Source organism: Uloborus diversus, chromosome 8, assembly GCF_026930045.1.
Source record: "Uloborus diversus isolate 005 chromosome 8, Udiv.v.3.1, whole genome shotgun sequence".
NCBI classification, from domain to species: Eukaryota; Metazoa; Arthropoda; class Arachnida; order Araneae; family Uloboridae; genus Uloborus; species Uloborus diversus.
In genome coordinates, this window is record NC_072738.1 from 39110525 (window position 1) to 39134248 (window position 23724).

At 32.7% G+C, this 23724-nt stretch overlaps 1 protein-coding gene across 1 annotated transcript in view; it reads right to left on the reverse strand.

Moving 5' to 3' along the window:
• Positions 1 to 23724, reverse strand: part of LOC129228320 (vacuolar protein sorting-associated protein 53 homolog) — a 52810-nt gene that overhangs the window by 13365 nt on the left and 15721 nt on the right. The window contains exons 2-4 of the mRNA XM_054862995.1: positions 19991 to 20135; positions 13818 to 13821; positions 2830 to 2899 (exon numbers count right to left, since the gene is read on the reverse strand). Coding sequence (XP_054718970.1) covers positions 2830 to 2899; positions 13818 to 13821; positions 19991 to 20135 — 219 coding nt within the window. The remainder of the gene's footprint in view (positions 1 to 2829; positions 2900 to 13817; positions 13822 to 19990; positions 20136 to 23724) is intronic.

Below are 23724 nucleotides of genomic sequence, written 5' to 3' on the forward strand. Positions count from 1 at the left end.
ATGTACAAGGTTTAAAGTTTCAAAATATATTTGTTTACTTCCTCCGGAATGCTTCATCAAACAAGCAGCATTTCGTGCTCTGCTGTAGCCCAGCACTTTTTTTGATCGGACCGTTCCCGCTTCTTTGTTCAAGGTCGTATGTGTCTCCAAGAAAGTGGGGTGTTAGATAAGAAATAACAAAAGGAAAGGCATTACTATGGCTCAAGTTTCACGCTAAATGCAGACGACAAAGACAGGGGGGTTCGGTTGACCTTGGAAAATCGTTGGGAGAACTGTTCTTCTGTAGGGTACATTTCAATCCAATTCTATTCCAATCCACCATCAAAATCCAATAGTAGTACAGTGAGTTGTCTTGTAACAGTGTTCAGAATCTTGCTAGTTTAATGAAAGAAAAAAGTATTTTCCCTAATAAAACAGCTCTGGGATTTAGGTAAGCAATCACACTTTATTTTTCTCCAATGCCTTAACTTCATTTTTAGTCATAAGTTTAAAAACGAAATTGCTTTAAGAGTCGGGAAAAGTACTTCTTTTTGATGCAATGCTCCAACGCATCATTCGTTTTACATAGCTGAATTTTTCCTGCTGCTGAGATCAGTAACGTAACTTCAAATTTTCGGTCCCCCAGCAAATCTCATTTTTGGCCCCCTACTAAAAATCGTATTAGGGTAATTCCACGAAAAGTGGTTCTGGCACACTAAAATATTTTTTTCACATAAATTGAAAACAAATCTTTTTTTAGATGAAAACATATCTACTCTTTTCAATTTCAGCATCAATTTTAAGATAAAAACATTTTTTATATCAGATTTTGGCTATATTTGGTACCACACAAACAGCACCAAAAAATGCATAGTTATAAAGATAAATTCATAAGCCATATTTTCTTAATCATTAATTTTTTCTTGAAAAAACTATGAAATAACATTAAAACAAGTGTTCTACCATAACTATGAGTTAAAAAGTGTCCAGATGACAGAGATTTTATAATTTTATCTATTTATTTCTTCTCTAAACATAAATATCTTTCTCTTATACTTTTATACTTTAACATCTGCACAACTTTTCAATTCACTAGTTTTTTAGCTATATATACAGTGGAGCGCCACAAATCCACCAAACTCCAAACTCTGAGTCGATTTTTTTTGTCTCGAGCTGCGAATTAATTTTTCATTTTAATTTTATTTTTGTCTATAATAATCTAAAGCACGACTATTTTTCTAAACAATTGGTTTAACACATAATTCATGGATAATACATTCTGTTTTATTATTATTATGGCTGTACTTAAGGAGTGGATTTATAGGGTTCAAACCATCTGTGAAAGTTTTCAAAACTATTCCAAAATGCATTTCATGATTTTTTTTTTTTTTTTGCTGAAAAACTTATTATTACTGTTTTATTTTTTATTCATATACTTTTTGTTTTATTTGATTTGAAAAACCAAATTATTATTATTGACAAATTGTGCCAACTCAGTGCTTTATCTGCCGCATTTATTTTTATTGAACTCTCTCTCTGTGAACATTATTTCTGAACTAACAATTTTTGCAAACTTGCTTTAAGGTATTCAGAAATAAAAGTAGTTTTAGTGTTTTTATGTTAGAATCTCCTGATCATTTGTGGAGACACCCTCAATTATTTCATCTGTCTTTATCGTTTTCATCAAAAGTGGGTAAAAAATCTGAAATTCGTAACGTGATGAGACGATACATGCCTCACCAGTTTTCAAGAAGAGTGTCAGCAGTTCAAGCCCTCAATTGTCATGAAGAAAGATTGCACAATCAGAGGAAATCCCTCTCACTGACAAAAAACAACTAGATAAACAAAAAGAATGCCACAGCGGCTTCGAACATCTATCTTCTTTATCTTCTTTATTACTAATAATAAAGCTGAATGTCCCTCTGTCCGGATCTCTGTTTGTCAAGATCTCTGTGACGCGCATAGCGCCTAGACCGTTCGGCCAATTTTCATGAAATTTGGCACAAAGTTAGTTTGTACCATGGGGTGTGCACCTCGAAGCGATTTTTCAAAAATTCGATGTAGTTCTTTTTCTAATCCAATATAAGAACAAAAATATCATAAGATGGACGAGTAAATTACGAAATTATCATAACGTGGAACTGTAACATGGGTACAAGCCAATTGACGAGAAAATTCACCACATATTATTTGTAAATATACAGGCGAACCAAAAGACCTTTTAATTTTCTATTACGGACAAAGCCGTGCGGGTACCACTAGTGTAAAATAAAGTTGTCTTGAAAAAATAGAAATCTAAAAAAAAAGGGTAAGTCCTGTAGGTGAAAAATTATTTTGATCTATTCCTAGAAAAACATATTAAACAGATTTTCTGAAAAGGGGTAATGTAACATCCAGAATATTTTAACATTATCAGTATGACCTTTTCAGTGACCAGCAGGAAATGATGTCAGAAGCAGAATTACGTGAGAAACAGACAACATAAAATTGGGGATATACATAAACACACATAGTTCCACAGTTAAACTTGTTTATCCTGAACTTGCTTACTTCACAAAGCTATTTATTTTGCAGTTGTAATATTTCTGTATATCTACAGACTGATTTTAAACAGAATTTCTCTGCTTACCTCAAAGAAACTTTTCCTAAAAACAGTTTCCAGACTTTTTAACCTTTATTCAGTTGCTTATTCTTATCTCTTAATCAAAACCTTCCACCTCAAAATTTCTTATCTTATAATTTTCCAACTTCCCATAATATCGAGATAGACAGGTTGAGCCTAATACATGAATACTATTAAAAAACAAAGTTCCTCAATACAAAAAATGTAAAAAACATATAAATTTAAACCTGCTCTGCTCCAATGGGACTGACAGGTTTGCACTTGAAGAGATGGGAAATAAGTTTTGGAATGAAGGAACTGAAAGAAAAAAGTAAAATTACATTAAAAGTAATCACATTAAAAACACCTCGAAATATGGACTTAGGAAAAGTCAGGACAGACTGAGATAGTAATGCAAAGGAAGATACTGTAATTTCGGGTAGATAAGCCGTCCTATCGTATACGCCGCACATGCAATAATTTACTAACTAAAAACAAAAGTTCATCGAATAAGCCGCCCCATCCTATACGCCGCAGAAGAGCGTATCAAAACATGGCGCCCAACCCCCTCTATATATATCTCTCTATATATACATATGTATGGATGCGATCATTTATTATAGTTCGAACAAAACTGTAACAAGCAACTGCATTTGTTAACAGATAAAAATGGAATAAATTTCGTGTAAAAAAAAAAAAAAAATCAGAAAATGCTACGGTTACACAAAAAAACTAGTGTTGCCAGATGACATTCACAATTGGTTGGATGAAAAGTTTTCAAATCATTGTTATACTTAGCAGTTCATCAAAAAATTGTTTACCCTTCATCAATTGATTCTTTTTTTTTTTTTTTAATTTATCATCGAGACATTTTAAAACATTACTCAGACTATAGGGACTCTAACTCAGACAAGCTAGCGATTCCTCCATTTTTCTGCCTAGTGAAACGTATGTTATCACAAATTTGGCAACACTGGAAAGAACAACAACAGCGAACAGCGACAGCGGTAAAATCGGCGCAAACTAACGCAGGTTTAAGGGTGTGAGAAATTAAATTTAATGAAAAACATGTTTCATGGTGCAATTTGAGAGTTCTACTAGCCTTTTTTAATGAATTTTAACATTGCCACTCGATTGGTCGAACATGAAAAGCACTAATAAAGAATGGTGGGGGGGAAATTTCTTCAGATACGCCACAGATGTTAAATTTCAAATTCAAAACAAGTATAAGCCGCGGCTTATCTACCCGAAATTACGGTACATATTTTATCAACAAATTGTGACTAGAATTAGGGATGACCAAATTAATTGGCAGTAATTGATGATCGGCCACTTTGCTGATTATTTATAATGTGCTAATTTTCACGGATTAATTGCCCAAATTTTTTTTTAAACTAAAATTACTTTATGTATTCCCAGAAACAGAAACTATGCTGAATGAGTTCATTAACAGTAAATTACTAATTTTTAGCAACAATCAGTAATGGTAACATCTCATAAAATTTCATTGTGGAAAATTTTATTAATGCATCTTTTTTTTCTTTAAAGTAGCAGGTTACAAGATGGTTACTGACTAGTGTGTCTGTCAGTTTCACCACTCCCTCAAAAAGTGTAATGGAATACTCTGATTCAAATTTTATTGTTTGTTATTCAGTTACCGAATTTGCTGTTTAGGCATGCAATTAGAGCTTACATTTTATGAAAAATTTTTTAACCCATTCCATGATCAGCCTGAAACCCCTTAACGCGCATGCCGCAGATAACGAACGGAGTTGCTTTTTGCTACGTTGTAATAGCGCTTTTCTTCCCATTTTGCTCTCGGGATTTTAATGTTGTTTTTGCTGTTCAGCTTGCATTCGAAAATCGCTTCGCTTTATTAGTTTTTTGGCACTGAATTAAATAGTGCAATAAAATACAAGGTTGCTAATATGTGTTGAAATATTCATTAAATTTACACAGTACATAACGGGAAAATAATAAACAATAGAGGATAGGACGAAAAGCAATTATTTTTATAGCACTAATTATTTTATTGATTTATTTTTCTTTTTGCTTTTAATGATTTTCTAAGCGGATAAAAAGTATTCTTCGGTGCCTTTTGATACATTGTGACCCTTCAAAACGACCAATAAACACAGAGACATCTCTTTCATCTCTTTGATTTTCGGTTCTTTTATCGTAATTACGATGACTTTTAAATCCCTTCTGAGTGTCCAGATATCAGTTGCTCAAGTGTGGGAAGTATTTTAAAGATAAATGATTACAAAAGATCAAAACTTGTGGCTAATTCCCTATTTCCCCAAAGGATACTTTTGTGCTGCTTTTGTACATGCAACTAAAAGCCCCCAGCTGAGAGAGGAATAAAAGAGAGTGTCTAGGCGGACTAAGGAGCAGGGCTGTATTCAGAGGGGGGGGGGGGCCTAACGGGCCCGCTCCCCCCCCGAAACCCGAAATGTTTTGTACCGTAAAACAGAAGGTTTTTTTTTTTTTTAATTCCTAATGTCATAAAAGGAAAATAACAAAGTTTTTTTTATTCTTAATTTTGCTACTGTTCAAAATTTATAATATTTTGCAGAAATACAGAAAAAGCAGTTCTAGTTCTCATTAGCTTCAAGACATACTTCAAATTTAGACCTTTAATTAGGACTTCCTGCTCTCTTTCCCAATTCAATTCAGGGCAGTCCAGGGTTAAAGCAGGCCCTTTGTCAGTTCGGTAGACTTTTCAGTTTGGTAGACTTTTCAAGTCTACCAAAGTCTTTTTTTGGGGGGAGGGGGCCCTCTGTATTGTTTACCCATATTTTCAACCCTAGGTTTAAAAATATTGGGCCCTATTTAAGCTCGGGCCCGGGCCAACAGGTGTTCCTTCTCCCCTCTGTGCACGACCCTGCCCTCCTCCCCCTAAAACTCTTATAAAACTTACACTGTACTGATTTCGAGCTGGGGACTCCCCAAAGGCTGGGCCCCTAGTTTCCGATTAGGAGAGTATCTTGTTACCAAGATGTGCCAAATTCAGCTCCTTGATACATCCTGAGTAAAAAATGCAAAAATCACGATTTTCGCGTTTTTGTAGCATAATTTTCAAGATCATTTTTGCGACTGATATGTTTCTTGTCTTGCATTTATTTAATGCCGAATTCAGTATCATGGAAGTTCTTTTGTTATTGCTTGTTTTTTTTTCTTACTTCTACTGCATACTGTTAATACAGTAAAACCTTTAAAGTTGACCACCTGTCTAAGTTGACCACTTTTGTCAGGAACGGAATTAGTCCTATCCTACATAATGGAGGAAAACCTCTGTAACTTGACCACCTCTCTATATTGACCACCTGTCTATCTTGACCACTAATATACACCAGCTTTGGTTTGGAGTATTGTAAAAAACCCTTTGTAAGATGACCACTTGGCAAAAGCATTAGATTGTACTAAAAGTTTATTCAGTTATGCGTCAAATAAGCACACACACAAATAGACATTTAAGAAAAAACCTAGGAATATTTATGTTTCCATCGAAAAACATTGGGCTAATTTTAAGTAATGCGCCTAACTTGAATAAGTAGTTATTTTGTTGATAAGTAGATTACCACGGTTACAAATGTACAAGAAAAAATCAAATGAAGAATTTGAGTCTCTTTTAACTTGTTATGAATTTTTAGGAATTGTTAATTTCAAGTAAGTAGTTTTTCATAAGCAATGAGACAATTTTTTTTTTTTTTTTTTGATCGCTTTACAGAAATTTTAAATTTGTATGATACCTTACACGTCATTCTGGTAAATAATCTCTAAAAATATTTAAATAACATTTTTTCTTATTGTTTTGAAGTAATGTTAAACAATGAAAGTGAGTTTAAAATATTCCAATTAGTTAAAAAATGAATGCATGGGGCAAGAAATGACAAAAAAAAAAAAAAGTTTTCAGTACTACCCTGTACCCTCTATAAGTTGACCACCTGTCTAAGTTGACCACCAGTACTGCACCGCAAGCGGTCAACTTACACAGGTTTCACTGTACCTTTAGTATGAGGAAAAAAAAAACACTTACTCTACTCTCTTTCATTTTCTGCACTACTTGTGATTGAAAAAAAAAAGTGTGTTTCGATAAATATTTCGTTGCATTTATTTTTAGCTTAAAACGGGTGTGTCTTACAAAGTTATAATCATTTTGTAAGACTGTTCAACCAACTTTTGAAAAGTGTGAATAAAGAGCTTCAAATAATTTCACCTGTTCGAGAGTCTTTGAAAATTATTTAAGTTTTTGAAATTCCTTGAAAAGTTCTTCCATTTTGTATCTTATCAAGAAAATAAAGTATGAATTGTCCAAATGGCTAGAATATTACTCTTCCGTTCTTATTTTCTGAATGTCTACACCATTTCTATTAGACTGTTTTGTGCAATTTTCATACTGTAGGGCATTTAATGGAAAAAAAAATGGGGGTAGGGGCAGTGATCAAAAACAAACTTCACTAAAAGTCGATATGAGCAGATGACGAAGTGCTTCTCTTTTCTCCTCTCTCGTTTTTCCTCTCTGTCCATTAAATTCCATGATTTGTCGAGCAAGCAATTTTTATTTTGTTTGATCTTGATTTGCAAAAGAATGTATAACTTTTAAAAGACTTTGTTTGCCTAGTTTTTTTTCATATTTTTGTGGTCTCAATTACCTAATGTAAGGCCTCAAAATACAGATTTTTTTTTTTCGAAAATTTCTCGGGGGGAACCCCCCCCGGACCCCCTGAAATTATGGATGTTCTACATCCGACTTAAAGGGACACTTTCCTGTTATCCTTACCACTACAAGGTGAATAAGAAAAATAATAAGAAATTAAAATAACAACATCCAAACAGTGGAATCATTAAAAATCGAGACAAAAAGTCTTCTATGTTAACATTTTTATGCGTTTGTTGTGTCTATATATACTATATGTGTGTGTGTGTGTTAGGGCAATGTGCTAATCCGGGCCCCTCCCGAAAAAAATTTCTGGATACGGCCTTGCTAAGGAGATGTCCCCCTTGGTGTCTTGCAGTCAACACTTCCACATTATTTTCTCACAACAAAACAGTTTGAATCAAAAAGGAATTTCAAAACAAGCTTCACTGCTTGTTTGTATTTGAGAACATGTCTTCAGAAGAAAAAAAAAGAAAATCTTGCTTGAAATCGAGTCGAATTGTTTTTCTTATTTTAAAACATATTTGGATAAATTTTAGTTAGTTTCATAGGATTATTTACTAATTAAGGCAACTTGATTATTGAAAAGAAACCAAATATTTATTTCTATTTTTAAAATCTCATAAAAGAAGGTGCAATTAAAACATTGGAGCTATTTTAAAACAATAAATAAAATCTGATAAAGAAAGGGAGAAAAGGAATGTTTCGTTTCGTATGAGTAAAGCGAAAAGAACTCAAGATATTATAATTTCATTTGTACTGTAGTATATATTTTATGTTTTGCATGGTCAACTATTACGTATAATCAATGCGGTTATCATAATTTTTGTTTGTGAAATTAAAAATATTCAAAACTGTATCACTAAAAATCCATCAAAGGATGCCACGAATATAAAAAGTTAAAATTTAAGTTTGAAAATATCACAATTTAAAAATAAATAAATAATAAAAAATAATAATAGCATACAAATAAATAAAAAGCATAGTAAACACATTATAATTAAAAAAAATATATACTCGTACAAAATTAAGATGTGTAAGATAATTTAAAAAAAAGGTTGTGTAAAATAAATTATAAAATTTGAGGATTTTTGATAACAAAAAAAAAAATTCTGTTTATTTGCTTTATTCAGGCATAGAAATATTGTTAAATGTGTAAGGAAATATTTTCACACTTGTTCATCAGGAGTTCAAATGCCAGAATGCTAAGAAACAAAGCTTCCACGAAAAGATAAAAATATAATGCCTGATTATTTGAAGTATTATACGTGTCCCACCCTTGTGTACTTGAAAAGTTAATATCTTAGTAAAATAAAATAAATTACAACAAGTTTCGTGAAATACTATAAGTTACATCCCTTTTGTCTAAGGAAAAGAACTTGATTACCGCTCCCCTAAAAGCACCAGAACCCAACAGAGAAGCGCAGAAACAGGGTTCTGCCCCTGGAAGGATCGCTGACACATATTCGGCCGAGGCAAAAACTGGTAGAAACGCCGTGACGACACAGGTTCATCGAAGGCAGTTAGGAACCATTTTCTTGCGACGAGCCTGAATCGGCCGGGGCAGTTTTAACACAAACTGCGCTGCCGATCCTGTATCGGCCGGGGCAAAGAATGGGTTAAATCACTGCTTGTTTCGTTCAATAAAAGTTTTGGTATTACAAAATATGTTTTGATTTTTTTTTCAACTCAATAAATACTTGAAGCAATGTTAATTTTTTTGATTTAATTTTTCTATTTTGCCTTGTTCTAGACATCTATCATGAATACAATACTGCACATATCTCATGTATCCATACTTTTCCTCACACCCTACATTTAGCATCCAGCTTTGAGATTGCCGTAGTTTTCGTACATATAGTCCAGCATTAATTGGCTACTACTAGTAAAAAAGTAAATGCTAAACTAAAAGTATCTGTAGACAACAGTCTACTAATCCAATATTCAGGGCTCCCAACACATTTTAGCCATAGAAAAGGGTAAAAGAGGACCACTTTGAATCAAAAAGGGGACCAAAGAGGACCAGTTAGGATTAAAAAGAGGACCTTGGGAGGACCATTCATAGTTAAACCCAGGGAAGCACTAAAAGGCAAATTAGCTGTCTGGCACTAAATACGTGAAGATAATTCGTTAATTAACCATTATAATGATTTTTAATGATAATTCCTTATCACCTTCTGTACAACTGAACTTTTTATCCATTGAATTATATTATTTACACAAACATTTGGATGGCGGGGGTGGGGGGGTGACAAGCAAGCATGTAACTGATCATCTTACAGAGTAACTTTAATTGTAAAATAAATTTTCTACTAATTAACAGGCAAAAACTGGCTAATTAAAAATAATCACCTAATTGACCGATGAATCAGTGCATACCTAATAAAGACCTTTTAGATAGTTATTACAGTATTAAACACCTTAGCACATAGTAGTTTACAAAATTTTTCACATAACCAGTTTAAAGGGAATGGGGTGATTTAATTCAGTCAAACTACTACTTTTAGTCATTGAAATGGATAGAATGAGGAAAAAAAATAACATGGACCTAGAAAATACTTTCATTTTCCCAACAGGTTTTTTTTAATTAATTTTTTTAAATGTCCGATTTTTCAAACAAGGCGTGTCTTTTATGATGTCACAAATGATGCACTTTGGCTCATCTTTCTACCGCGTCTCCACGTTATGATAATCAAATAGCGAATTAAAATTGCGCTCTATGTTTGCTATCAACCATATCGTTGCCAATGCTACGTGAGTAAAGATACAAATTAAATGACATTTGATCATTTGTGATTTTACACGACAGAAGTGTAAACAATGAAAGCGCACCGATTTAAGTAATTTTTTAAAAATATTAAACTTAAAGAAATTCTTTAAAAAATGGTCAGATCCTATGTTTTTAAGCATGCTCTTTCAGAAAAAAATACTTTTAAAATTTTGGAAACGACCCCATTCACTTTGATATAAGGTACAGCAAAACAAGAAGATATAGTTTAGAGCCTAGGAGGTCCCCCTCCCCCGCAACAGCCCTTGGTTTTTACACATATTTCCAGTCTAAATATGGTAAGTTTACATACACATGAGAGTTTATGACCAAACACACCAAAGCAGGAGGTAATTTCTGGCTACCCTACTGACTGACTAAGTTCAAAAATATTAGAGGTTTGCAAATCATTTATTAGTACGCTAAGTATCCAAATCATATTTTCGGATGTATGTATTAGTTGTTCGGGCACCAAAAAATGTTGTAACTGTCTTCAAGTATGTATAAAAATTAGTGAGAAAGAAAATTATTTATTAAAGTCACCACACCCAAAAATATACAAATGCTGCTTAAGCGATAAATATACTAAATGTAAATTTGAGCTTGCTTTTACTGGATAACTTAATGTAATAAATAAATATGTAAGTTCAGATTCATAGAGCTATATTTTCAAATTGAAAATACTCATTATGAGTATTAAAAAAAAATAAGAATACAAAGTTTTAGTTTTTAAAAATAAAATTAAATAATATACTTTGAGGTAGCACATGTCAAAACAGCTTTCGCTTTTCAAAAATATCAAAATAATTACAAGATGCAAAAGGATTGAAATCTTGACACGAGAATCAAATTTTCGCGAAGTATGTTCACTGTTCGCATAATTTCCAAAAAAAATAAAAATATTCTCTAAAACTAAACATGACTAAAATTGAACATAAAATATGCTAGTCTAGGATAGCATATGTGAAAATAACATTTGATTGCGCAAAATATCAAAATATGTACAAGATGCAAAAAGATTGAAATCTCAAACACAAGAAGCGATTTTTCGTGAAGTTCGAGTTCGTGCAATGCTGCTATGGTTTCAAAATGAAGAAAGTTTATTATCTATTAAAATTAAACAAAAAATAAGCTAATCTATGGTGGCATATGTAAAAATAACTTCCGATTGCCAAAAATATCGAAATATTAACAAGATGCAAAAAGATTGAAATCTCAAACAACGACAAGCAATTTTCCGCGAAGTGCGAATAAGTTCAATGTTGCCATGGTTTCGAAAAATAAAGTAGTTTATAATCTATTAAAATCAAACAAAAAATAAGCTAATCTGTGGCGGAGTGTGTCAAAATAACTTCTGATTGACAAAAATATCAAATTATTTACAAGATGAAAAAAGATTGAAATCTCAAACACGACAAGCACTTTCCGCGAAGTGCGAGAAAGTTCAATGTTGCTATGGTTCCAAAAATAAAAAAGTTAATTGTCTATTAAAATTAACCAAAAAATAAGCTAATCTAAGGGGGGTGTTATGTCAAAATAACTCCCGATTGCCAAAAATATCAAGATATTTTCAAGATGCAAAGAGATTGAAATCTCAAAACCCAGCAAGCAATTTTTGGTGAAGTCCAAAAAAGTTTGATGTTACCATGGTTCCGGAAAAAAAAAGTAGTTTATTATCTATTGTAATTAAACATAAAATAAGCTAATCTAAGTTAATGATTGTTAAAATAACTTCTGATTGTCAAAAATATCAAAATATTAACAAGATGCAAAGAGATTGAACTCGCATAAAAAGAAAGTAATTTTTTGCGATGCTACATATCGAACACAAGTTCAGAAAATTGTACTGATAACACATTCTTGATTTTTTTCAAGGTTTTTCAAGGGCGTATTAACCCGTGAGAAATATCGGTAGCAAAATGCTTTGATTTGACATCATAACTCCTCCCCCAAATCTCTCCATTTGCTAGATTTCCATGTTACAGCGGTTGAAGGAGTAATGACATCAATCTGAGGCGAAATAATACCAGAAAGTCAGGTTCAATAGAAAAACGTCGCCGCGGCCGGGTGTTCGGGCGTAACAAACGTCAGCACACAATATCTTATAATGTAATGAAAATTTTTAAATTCTGATTTTTTAGTAAAAACAATATAAAAGCGGATTAAACGGACTAAAATGTTAAAAAGCGGTCTAAAGCGAACTTTACCCTAAAAAACGGACTTTGGCGGGAAAAGCGGACCATTTGGGAGCCCTGAATATTTGAATCCTTATGTCTAATTAACAAAATAATATAATTTTACTAACAATAATGAGAAAGCTGGTTTACAAAACTTGAATAAAATTTTAAAACTTAATTTTCAAGAAATAACATGGAAGTGGAAAAAATAAATCATCACTTTCCAAAATAAACAAACTATTAACCTATTCTGAGGAGCCAAAAACTGAAGCTTAAAAATTGCTAGTCAATGGAAAATTTAAAAAAATCTTTATCATTAATTGGCCGCTGATTAATTGGGAATTAGCCCATTTGCTGCATCCCTACCCAGAACCACATGAAAATTCATTACAGGAGTTTCATATGCTGTAAATAAAAGCAGACATTTTCTTTCAGTTTGGAAGTGATCTACTGTTGATTGTAACTTTGCCATGGTTTTTCTGAAAGAGTTCAATAATTTCCATTCCAAGTAAATTAAATATTATTAACTATGATGCTTTAATTTCAGTGAAGACTTCTAGCATGTTTGTGTAGGTGCAGCAGGATGTACTTTTCCTTGGACAAAACCAATTACAATTTTTAGTTGGTAAGTCAAATCTGAAGCATGATTAAATGGTGGAACTGGATGAAGCAGAATGGGATATTTGTCGCTGCATTATAAATTCTCTTCAAATGCTTTACTGTTTCATAAATTAAATGATGCAAAATTATGTCAGCAAGACGAATAGAGAACACTAGAATGAAAAGCACAAAGAGACTTAAAAATCAAACACAAATTAAAGTTTACACAGGGCCGATCCTAGCAGGTGTGCAGAGTGTGCGCCGCACAAGGGCGGCCAAAGCAAGGGGCGGCCGCATCATATAGTTCTTATAATCAAGCAAAATTTCTCAAGAATTTCTCACAAGATAACTTATAATAAGTAGAATAAATATGCTGATTTTTAAATGTTCAATTGTCAAAGTATGTGTCGATTTCCCGACAGCATGGCATAGTTTAAGAAAAATAGAATGTTAGGGAACATTGTGTTGGTTTATTGTACATTAATATCTACTCTTAACACACATGTTTCATTTGGTTGCAAAGTTTGTGACAGAACCGGTAATCAGGCATGGATACAGGGGAGGGGAAAGGTCCCCTTCTGGGGCATGAAATGATGCTGTCTAAAAGGAGCACCGAGGGCGGCCACTAATCTTTACCCCCCCAAGCTTTTATAGACCTAAACAATGAAGACATATTTTATTTATTAAAAAAAAGCTATACTGATTAGATACTCTCGCAAGCATTTCAAACAACAAACTATGTAACAAACTTTGTGTTTAACAATCGTGGATGCGTGGAGGGAAAGTGGAAAATTGCGACTCCCTTGATAGTAACATGTATGAATGACGAACTAAAATGTTGTACTTTTCCCCCCTTTACGATAATTTTTCTGATTAAATTCTTGAATGAACTGCCCGGTTTCAAATCAGGTAGGAGGACAGGGCCCTTGTCCCGGGAAGTAAATTTAAATGTGGCTCCAAAACGAAGATCCAAAACGGTGCCATGACCTCCTTGACGAAACTAAAGAAGGCTTAAAATTGCGTTTCTAGCACTTTACTTTCGGAAAATTTCGCTGGTTGAACCATCTATCCTAAGGATCCAATTAAGTCTCTGATTCACCTCTTCCAACTTAACTTAATCAAACATAGCGTAAAAATGTTGCTCCAAAATCCAAAACGTGTTTTCAGACGACAGCTCTTCCTATCACCAAACGTCATATAAAATTGCTTTGGCATTTTTCGAAATTTTTGCAGTGGAGGACCCCGAAATTCATACAACATTACTACCAAAGAGCGAAAGACAGTCTCAATTAGCGTCTTTAGAGAAGCCTCTAATTCCACCCACTCTCACTTAACGTATTGAAAAACAAACTAAAATTGCGTTTATCAAACATCAGTTTCAAGAACTTTTGGGGAAAGACCCCGGATCCCAATTTTCTCCAACGCAATCACTATACCTGAAAATTTCGTTTTTAGACGGTTCCGTGGAGCCACAGCTTCTTACCTAAACTAGCCTGAAATTGACTTCAGCTTCAAAAACACAGTTCGTGCGAGGGCACACTGAACCCCCGCCCGCTCTTAGCCCCATCGTTATCAAACAAGGTTTAAAATACGATTTTGGGACTTATGTTTCTAAAGAATTCCGGAGGAGAACTGCCAGGCTTATGTAACTTATTAAGGCGCTAGGGCATATCCATCAATCGTCGAGATGAGGTGGACAAAAGTCTATAGTTATATTTTTCAGATATTAATGTTGAAAAATATCCGAAAGATCCGTAGAAGCTTCCCAGTTTTGTTAACGTCACCAAGGATAATATAAAATTTCGATTTTAGAAATATCCGCTTAAGAGCCCCAAAATCCTGCTTTCCCAAAAATCCTTATATATTATTTCTGTAGCCTGTTTTTGGTTTCTACGCCAAATTTTCCTCAATTCTTGATCGATTTCTTTGATTTACGCCTTATTTTAAAGCTTATGGTGCTGGCTACTGACGAAAAACAGACCCACGGTCTAAAAATTGTTTTTTTTTTAGCCGAAAAACCTGTTTAAAAGAACCAGAATAAGGTTTTCGGTTAAACTTATAATTTTAATTTGCGCTATGACCGACAGAGCTGAATAGCTTGATCGGCAGAGCGTTCTCTTCGTAACCAGGAGAATGCGTGTTCGGGCCCACGTCCGGACAATCTGCAACAAAAATTAGAGAAATATCGCGCATTACATGAACACTTAAGTAAGTGAATAGCAACTATGAAGAAATAGAATAAATGAGAAGGAAACGCTCCTTGCTGATATGAAAACTTGAAGTAACTTTCCTAAATTACTTCTCAAGTGTGCTTTTTTTTTCTTTCTTTTTAAGCTTTGGCTCTGGTAAGAAAATTAAAGCATAATGTAAGCGAAAATATAAGTAACAGGTTTAAGATTTCAGACTACAATAGAATTGTTTTTTGTTCAGAAAAAAATAATAAATCGTATATTGAAATATATATTCTTCTAATGAGTTTTTGACTCTTTGTACAAATAAAAAAATATTTACCTCAATTTGAAGGGTAAAATATGTATTTTTTCTTCTTTTTGCAAAAAAACAAATAGCTTATCACATTTTTACTACATTCGAAAAGATACGCTTAAAAAAGAGCATAGTTCAATTTATTTTGTATTTTAAACGTGTTGTTAAATGATGAACACGTGCTGCCATCTAAGTCATAACGGTTCAAGCAGCCTGCGGTAACAAATTGTAAAAATTTTCAAGAATAAAAAATGTTTCTTCAATATCTTATCTTATATATTATTCCCTTCTCATTTTAAAACTTATCAGGCTGGCTAATGAAGAAAAATAGACTTACGGTCGAAAAATCAAGTTTTCGAAATCGCCCCTTGCTGTTTCAAAACCTTGATGCTGCCTGTAGTTATTATGCATTTTTTAAAAGCAAAGTTCTAATGCACTTTTCCATTTTTTTACGTCGCTTTCGGCAAAAAAAAAAAAATAGCTTGTGTGTGTGTTCATATTTTAATAAAGCTTAAAAGCACTGGACGTAGTTGTTCGGTTAAATTGATAAGTTTTTTTCGGTAGAGCGTTCGGCTATAAACTATCTGAACTTCGGGCAAGTTTGGGCTATCCGATATAATATCCTTATATATTATTTCTGTAGCCTGTTTTTGGTTTCTACGCGAGATCTTCCTCAATTCTTGATCGATTTCTTTGATTTGCACCTTAATTTAAAGCTTATCGTGCAGGCTACTGACGAAAAATAGACCCACGGTCTAAATTTTTTTTCCTTCAAAAAACCGGTTTTAAAGAACCAGAATGAGGTTTTCGGTTAAATTTATAACTTGAACTTGCAGTGAGACCGACGGAGCTGAATAGCTTGATTGGCAGAGCGTTCGACTGGTAACCAGGAGAGTGCGTGTTCGGGCCCGCGAACGAACAATCTGCATCAAAAAATTAGATGAATATCGCGCATTACACGAACACTCAATATCAATGAATAACAAATATGAGGGAGTAGAATAAATGTTAGAAACGAGCGTTGCTGTTGTGAAAACTTGATGCAACGTGGAGCTAAATCCTTATATATTATTTCTGTAGCCTGTTTTTGTTTTCTACGCGAGATTTTCCTCAATTCTTGATCGATTTCTTTGATTTATACCTTATTTTAAAGCTTATCGTGCAGACTACTGACGAAAAATAGACCCACGGTCTAAAAATTGTTTTTTTCGAGCAAAAAAACCTGTTTTAAAGAACCAGAATGAGGTTTTCGGTCAAATTTATAATTTTAACTTGCACTGTTACCGACAGAGCTGAATAGCTTGATCGGCAGAGCGTTCGACGGGTAACCAGGAGAAAGCGTGTTCGGGCCCACGTCCGGACAATCTGCATCAAAAAATTAGAAAAATATCGCGCATTACATGAACAATGAATAACAAATATGAGGGAATACATGAGGTACAAACGCTCCTAGCTGTTATGAAAATTCGATGCAACACGGAGCTAAATGGATACTCAATTGTAAGGTTTTTTTTTTAAGCTTTGGCTCCGGGAAGAAAAAGCATAATGTAAGCGAAAATATAAGTATCAGGTTTAAGATTTCAGACTACATTGGAATTGTTTTTTGTTCAGTAAAATATAATAAATCGTATGTTGAAATAAAGATTCTTCTAATGAGTTTTTGACTCTTTATACAAATAAAAAAAATACTACCTCAATTTAAAGGGTAATATATATATTTTTCTTCTTTTTGCGAAAAAAGACAAATAGCGTATCACATTTTTACTACATTTGAAAAGCTACGCTTAAAAAAGAACTTAGTTCAAATTATTTTGTATTTTAACCGTGCTGTTAAATGATAAACACGTGCTGCCATCTAAGTCATAACGGTTCAAACAGCCTGCGATAACAAATTTTAAAAATTTTTCAAAAATAAAAACACTTCTCGGCAAGAAAAAAAAATTAAAATTACCTGTGGTTTTATTTTTTTCGGTAGAGTGTTCGGCTATAAACTGTTTGAACTTCGGGCCAGTTCGGGCTGTCCGACATAATAACAAATTTACAGTAATATTACGCATTACATGTACTCATAACATACAACAGATAACACACGTAATAAAATAAATGCAGTGGGAATGCTTTTTGGTGTTTCGACTCCTTTATGCAGGCTACAGTTATCATTCAGATAAGTTGACTGCTAATCGAAGGGTGTTCTTCCCTTTTTTTTAAGCTTTGACTCCGTCCAGACCACTGAGCATAATGTAAGCATAAAAAAAAAGTAATAGATATACCTCAAGGGAATTCTTTTTGTGCAGAAAAACATTTTCATTGTATACTGAAATGTAGATTTTTCTAATAGCAATGTTCGAACTTTTGTACAAATGAAAAAATACTACGCCAAATTAAAACTACGAGTTTCAACCAGTAAATCTTTAATTATTTATTCCAATACGATATAAAACATCAAAATTATTATCAACTTCATTAGTAAGAAATCATTTTCTATTCCTCTGCTTTCGGCTGAAAAATAAAAAAATAAAAAACATTTTGTCTGCGCTCGAAAAATTACACTTAAAAAACGGACTTAGTTCAACTGGTTTTGGTTTTGAATTTTAAGTGTTTGACTAAAAGAAAAACAAGTGCGGGCTTTTAAGCCTTACAGGTTAAAGAAGCTTGCTATGGGAAATTGTTGAATATTCAAAAATAAAAACACTTATTTTTTCAACCGAATTAATTACTTCTCTAGAATGTTTGTTTCAATCGCTACGTGAGATCTTCCTCATTCTTTAATCAAATTCCATGTTTTGCGAATAATTTTAAATCGTATCATGCTGACTAATGACAAAACATAGACGCATGATCTTATTATATTTTTTTTCGGCGAAAAACTTTTTTACTGTGTTTTATTACGCATTCCTTCAATGAATAGCATTCGAAAAGGAAGGCACAGTTGCTAGGTTTGTTGGAGCGTCGTACTTTTAATCAGAATGGCGCCAGTTTGAATCCGTGTCACTAAATATCTCTTTTATGATTTTTTTTTTCCTTCAGATGCTCACATGGGCAGGACTGTATTTGCCACAACCTGTTTTTTCACATGCAAAATTACTGATTTTTCACGTGTCACTCAGCCACACTTTTAATGATATTTATATTTGCATTGAAAATACGTACAAACAAAAGGGGAGCGATGATCAAATTATCACAACGTTGTATTTAACGAGGTTTTGTTTCTGATGTCTTCAAATTACATGCCTTCTGTTGTGCGCTTACTTTTTCCGTTTACCTACTTTTTTCGGTTTTTCTTCCTAATATTCTTTCTTTGAAATTTTTAAAGAGCGAAATGCCTTATGAAACGATTCGAAAAACAGTGCGGAGTTCCGCACGGGTCGACTAGTAGCCTATAATGGATTTCAGTTCCGAAAAATATTTTGGTTCGGAATATTTTCACGTTTCCCCTATTGTTTTCAAATCTAGCCAAAAACGGGTTTTTGAAAAAATAGTGCCGAGAAATTACCGGAGGATAGCCGCCAGATCCCCTACCGTCACCAAAGACGGCCTAAATTTGCGTTTTAAAACTATATTTCGAAATCTTTCGATGGGAGACGATTGAATCTCCCTCCCTCTTGCAACGTCAACAAAGGTAACCCAAAATTGCGGGTTTAAAATTTCAGTTTCGGAAATTTTTCGGGAAGAACGCCTATTCTTCCTAAGCTACGGTCTTAAAAAATAGCTTCAAATTGATTTCAATTTTGAAAGAATTTTAGGAAAGAACTGCAACATTACTTTCACCTAAAGTCTCGAAAAAGTTCCTAAAATTGAGATATTTGGCGTCGATTTCGAAAATTTCTCCATGCACCTTGAATATACTTGACTCTTTTGTTCTTGCAACCAAACACAACTAAAGATTAACTAAAAATATTTTTCATACGCCAAATTCGATAATTTTCTTGAAGCAATCATCCTCCCCTGAACCCCTGACACCTAACCCCACGCTTCCCCCTTCCGCTGTCCCTTCTCTGATGTCACCGAAAAAAGACTATAAAATGCGTTTTGGTATCTATTACTTTTTTCAAAGATATAAATTGTCCCTAAGAAGTTTCTTTCTATAAAAAATTTCTTCCTTTTTGTAAGATCATTCTTCTGTCCCCCCCCCCTTTTTTTGAATTCGAACTTGGCATAGAAATTTAAAGAAAGATTTATATTGACGTTCAAGATTCGTTAAAAATATGCAAATTACTCTTGAGGGGCGGCACATTAGGTTTTTGCACACGGGCGCGGCCGACACCCTAGGATCGGCCCTGAGTTTACAATTAGTTTTGATCGGGATATCTATATTTGTGGATATCCTGGGTAGAAAAAAGATCTGTATTTACATCTGTTATTTTTTGCCAGATTGTGAATGGATCTTTTGCATCATTAAATTTTGTTTAGTTTTTAAAATTCTAAATGAAGGTAGAAATGAAGTAGGGGAATGTGGGTCAAAGCAGCTGTATTTGTTAGTATTTATGTTTTACATATTAACAATGATCCTACAGCTAGAATATTTAACAAACTTAAAGTAAAATTTTGGATTTTGACTCTAAACGAACAGCTTTCTGAAGAACACTTTTAAAAGATTTAGAAAAACACATGCCAAGAAAATGTACGAAATGTAACATAAAACTACACCAGGTTTGAACAATAGTAAAATACAATGCAAATAACTTTTTCTAGTATGGACAAAATTGACGTACTTACTTGGCAAAAATTCATGCAAAACTTGGTAAAATATTTCCGAGAACCAGCCAAGTTATCTCTCAACAGAGGCAACGTTTGTCGCAGATGAGTTGTGATTGCAGTAACATAACTGCTTTGATCTCCTACAGTTTCAAATGCAGCCCATTGAATCTGAAACAAAAAGATAAATTTTTTTAGTGTGTGACTTTCTGACACCATTTTTTTGCAAAAAACAATAAAAACCAATGTGATATTTTTAAAGTATTTCTTTATAGTTTCTACTGTAGTAACAGAACATATGTAAGAGTTTTTAAGAGGCAGTTTTTTTTCAAAGGATAATTCGAAATTTTTTTTATAGAATTTTAAACGCAGCATTACGTGTGTGACTTGGAAAATCGTGAAAATAAGCTGTACCACATATTATTTTGTAATTTCCTGTGAAGTTTTGAAAGGTAAATGAACAGTATTTTTTTGTGCATTTGTCTAAGTATACCAAGTATTTATTCCATAAATATATATATTTTTAAAGCTTGTATAAAAGCAATTAAAAATATTTTATTGGCGTTACGTGTGTGATCATGTGCAGCAGCTGAGGGGGATTTCCTAATAAAAATCCAGTTTACGTCGGATCTTTTCCAAATTGCGTACATATGTTCTTCGGAGCTCAGGAACTCACATGGAGATTTTTGTCACCCTGGGGGGGGGGGGGGGTTGACACCCCCCTCCTTCCCGCCATGGGGATTTTCCTTATTCAAATCTTTGCCAAATTTAGCACAGAGGTCTTTTGATGTTCAAGAATACAAATGAGGCATTTTGAGGCATAAAACTGCTCTTTTCTACACATTGGCGGGAAGTTTTACACTTTTTTTAAATAATTTTTTTTATTATTTAAGCTTGGTTGTTGAAAATGCGTTACTTCACACAACTTTTGTTTTCGAGGTAGATCGTGAAACACAGCCAGTTAATACTTAAACTGAAAGGATATACTCACTAAATAAAGAATGATGATGTAATTAATTTCTATTTGTATACGAATCAAATAGTAATGTCAAACTTATAAACTATCATGAACTTTTATTACTACGTACTTTTGTGGCTTAAAACTATTTGGAATGTTTTAAATCATCTGTAAAATTTATTCACTTCTCTTCTCAAAAACCAAAAATTATCAAAAAATATTAATGCAATTTTGTAAATAGAACAATGTACTTTTGAACAAAAGTATGCAGATTGCAAATACTTAGTTTAAATTGCTCTTTGGATATGAAAAAAAAAAGCAATTCTTACTTATTTCTTCAATATTTTAATAATTTTTATTATATTTATTTATTTTTTTAACACTCATTGACTCTTGGTTTCTATGCCAGCACACAATATGAAGGCAAACAATTTCAGTTGGATCACGTGATGAGGTAAGCTCAGAACTCAGCCGGCAAGCGAACAGCTCGCATTTTTTCTGTCATTAAAAAAATTGTAAAAAAAAAACTATTGCGTATTTTTAAAAACTTTTTTCTTCTGAAGTGGGCAGAATGTTTTTACTGTTACCAACTAAAATTTTAGAATTGAGGGTTCAATACTTTTTGCAGGATGGGTTTCGAAAAAAATTAAACCTAGAAAAAAATGCAAAATAAAGGTTTTTTCAAAAATTTATAAAAAATATAAAAATTGCTCTATCTTCAAAATTTTTTCATTCATCATATTTAAAATTAAATTTACTACACTATAGTACAAAAAATATTTGTGTGGTGCGATTGATTCGGGGTATGTGAGGTAAAAAGTACTAAAAAGTGCAAAAAAAACACATAAAACATTAAATAACTTTTTTTCTAATTAAAATATCAAAAATCGAAGCCCGAAGTGCACATTTTCAGCAAAAACTGCACCTGTGTACCGAATTTCATCTTTCTAGGCCTTACCGTTTTAGCAAGATGCGCGCCCACAATCACACACACACACACAAACATCTTGTTTTATTATATGTATAGATTATTGCACTTTAAAGGGCATTAGTGGGTAACACAAAGGGTTAGACATTTTGCAGACAAGAAGTCATTTATGCCAGGACAGTGGAAAAAAATGGCAAAAACAGAATTAGAGAAAATTGACAAAGATATAGGAATGAAATTTTTTAGCTATCAATTTTATTATTTATTATATTTATTCATAATTTGCAAAATTTGCGTTTAGTAACAAACGTAATCCTTTTAAACCTCCATCACAACATGTTGCAATGTAATGCAGTAAAATTTTTCTGTAAGCCTATTTCTTTTAAACATAAAATTTCAGATAAGTAAATTTTTTTAAAAATTAGGTTTGGCACATTTCTGCCAAAGGTAGGGGAAAAAAAATTCTAAAAGTGTCCTGGCAAAACTATTTTTTGCCCATATCTGCCAAAGTGGCAAAACTAGATTTGCTTCATTTATGGGGATTGGATATAACGTGTTTAATATCATAGTAATTTTAACTGCATTAGAGTAATAAAAATTATAAGAGGTCAACTATGATTATATAGTGTAAAATATAAATGTGATAAAAATGTATAATTCATACTAAATGAAATTTTATTATCGATAATTACTCCTAAAAATAGTCAAAGCTCATTCAAATTCAGTTGGATCCGGTATATCAGGACATTTTTTTTAAACATTGCATCGCAATATGCAAGTTTTAAATCCTTATCTACTTCCCCTAGTTTACTTTTAATTGTTTTAATTATACATTTATATTAATGAAGAACCTAGTCTTGGTCTGCTTTAATTTAAGTTTCAATTGGATTATTCAACTTGTACACTTGTTGTACTTGTTTTCCCAGTTTTTGCCACTATCCTGGCAAAAATAACCCTTTGCAGGCAGGACGACCAACCTCATCAAAAATTTAAACTGTTATTCTTTTCCCAGATTTCATTTATATTTTCAAGCTATTTAATTTTGACAGAAAATAGTCAAATAATATAGAAAATTATTTTTTTTCTCTAAAGAAATAATACGTTTTTTTCTCCTGACTGGGGAAATTGATACCCGAGGAAAAGAAGTTGAGAACTGGTAATGTCTAGTCCTTTTAGACAATCAACTTTTGCATTTATTTTCCTGTCTCAAATACAAGTTCAATTTTTATTTAAAAAAAATAATAACAATCTTTGGAAGCATTCGTTTAAGCAAGTTTAATATTACATTTATTTTAAGCTAGATGTCAAAGAAAACCAAAACTAAAATTTAATTAAAGCATGTTTAATATCTTTATTCATTTTCTGAGGGCAAAATTAAAAAAACTACATAAGTTGTCTGTAAAAATTCCATTTTTTGTTCCCTTTTGAGTACTGGCAAAAACTATTTTTGCTGGAAGGGGAAAACCGTGGTTTTTTTTCACCCGTGGCGAAATACTTGCCAACCCTGGCAACACAAGTTGAATAACTCATTTCTTGTTCGAAATATCTCTACTAGAACCATAGAAAAAAGAGGATAGGGCACATATTCTTTTAAATGCAAGAAAACTATAAATTTGCTACATCATATTATGATATATAATGATGATTCATCCTATTTTAACTGTCACAATTTCAAAAAAGGTTAATATTCCAGAAATACAGTGCGTAAAAATGTCTCATTTGTGCAAATGGCTAAAGCAATACATAAATTTTGAACTAAAAGGCAGATTTTTTTTTTTTAAACTGAACGTATTGAAGAGAGCTCTTGACAAAGAAAATGTAATAGAAAAATTATTTAAATTTTTGGCTATTTTAAGAGTATTTTTTAAGAAATT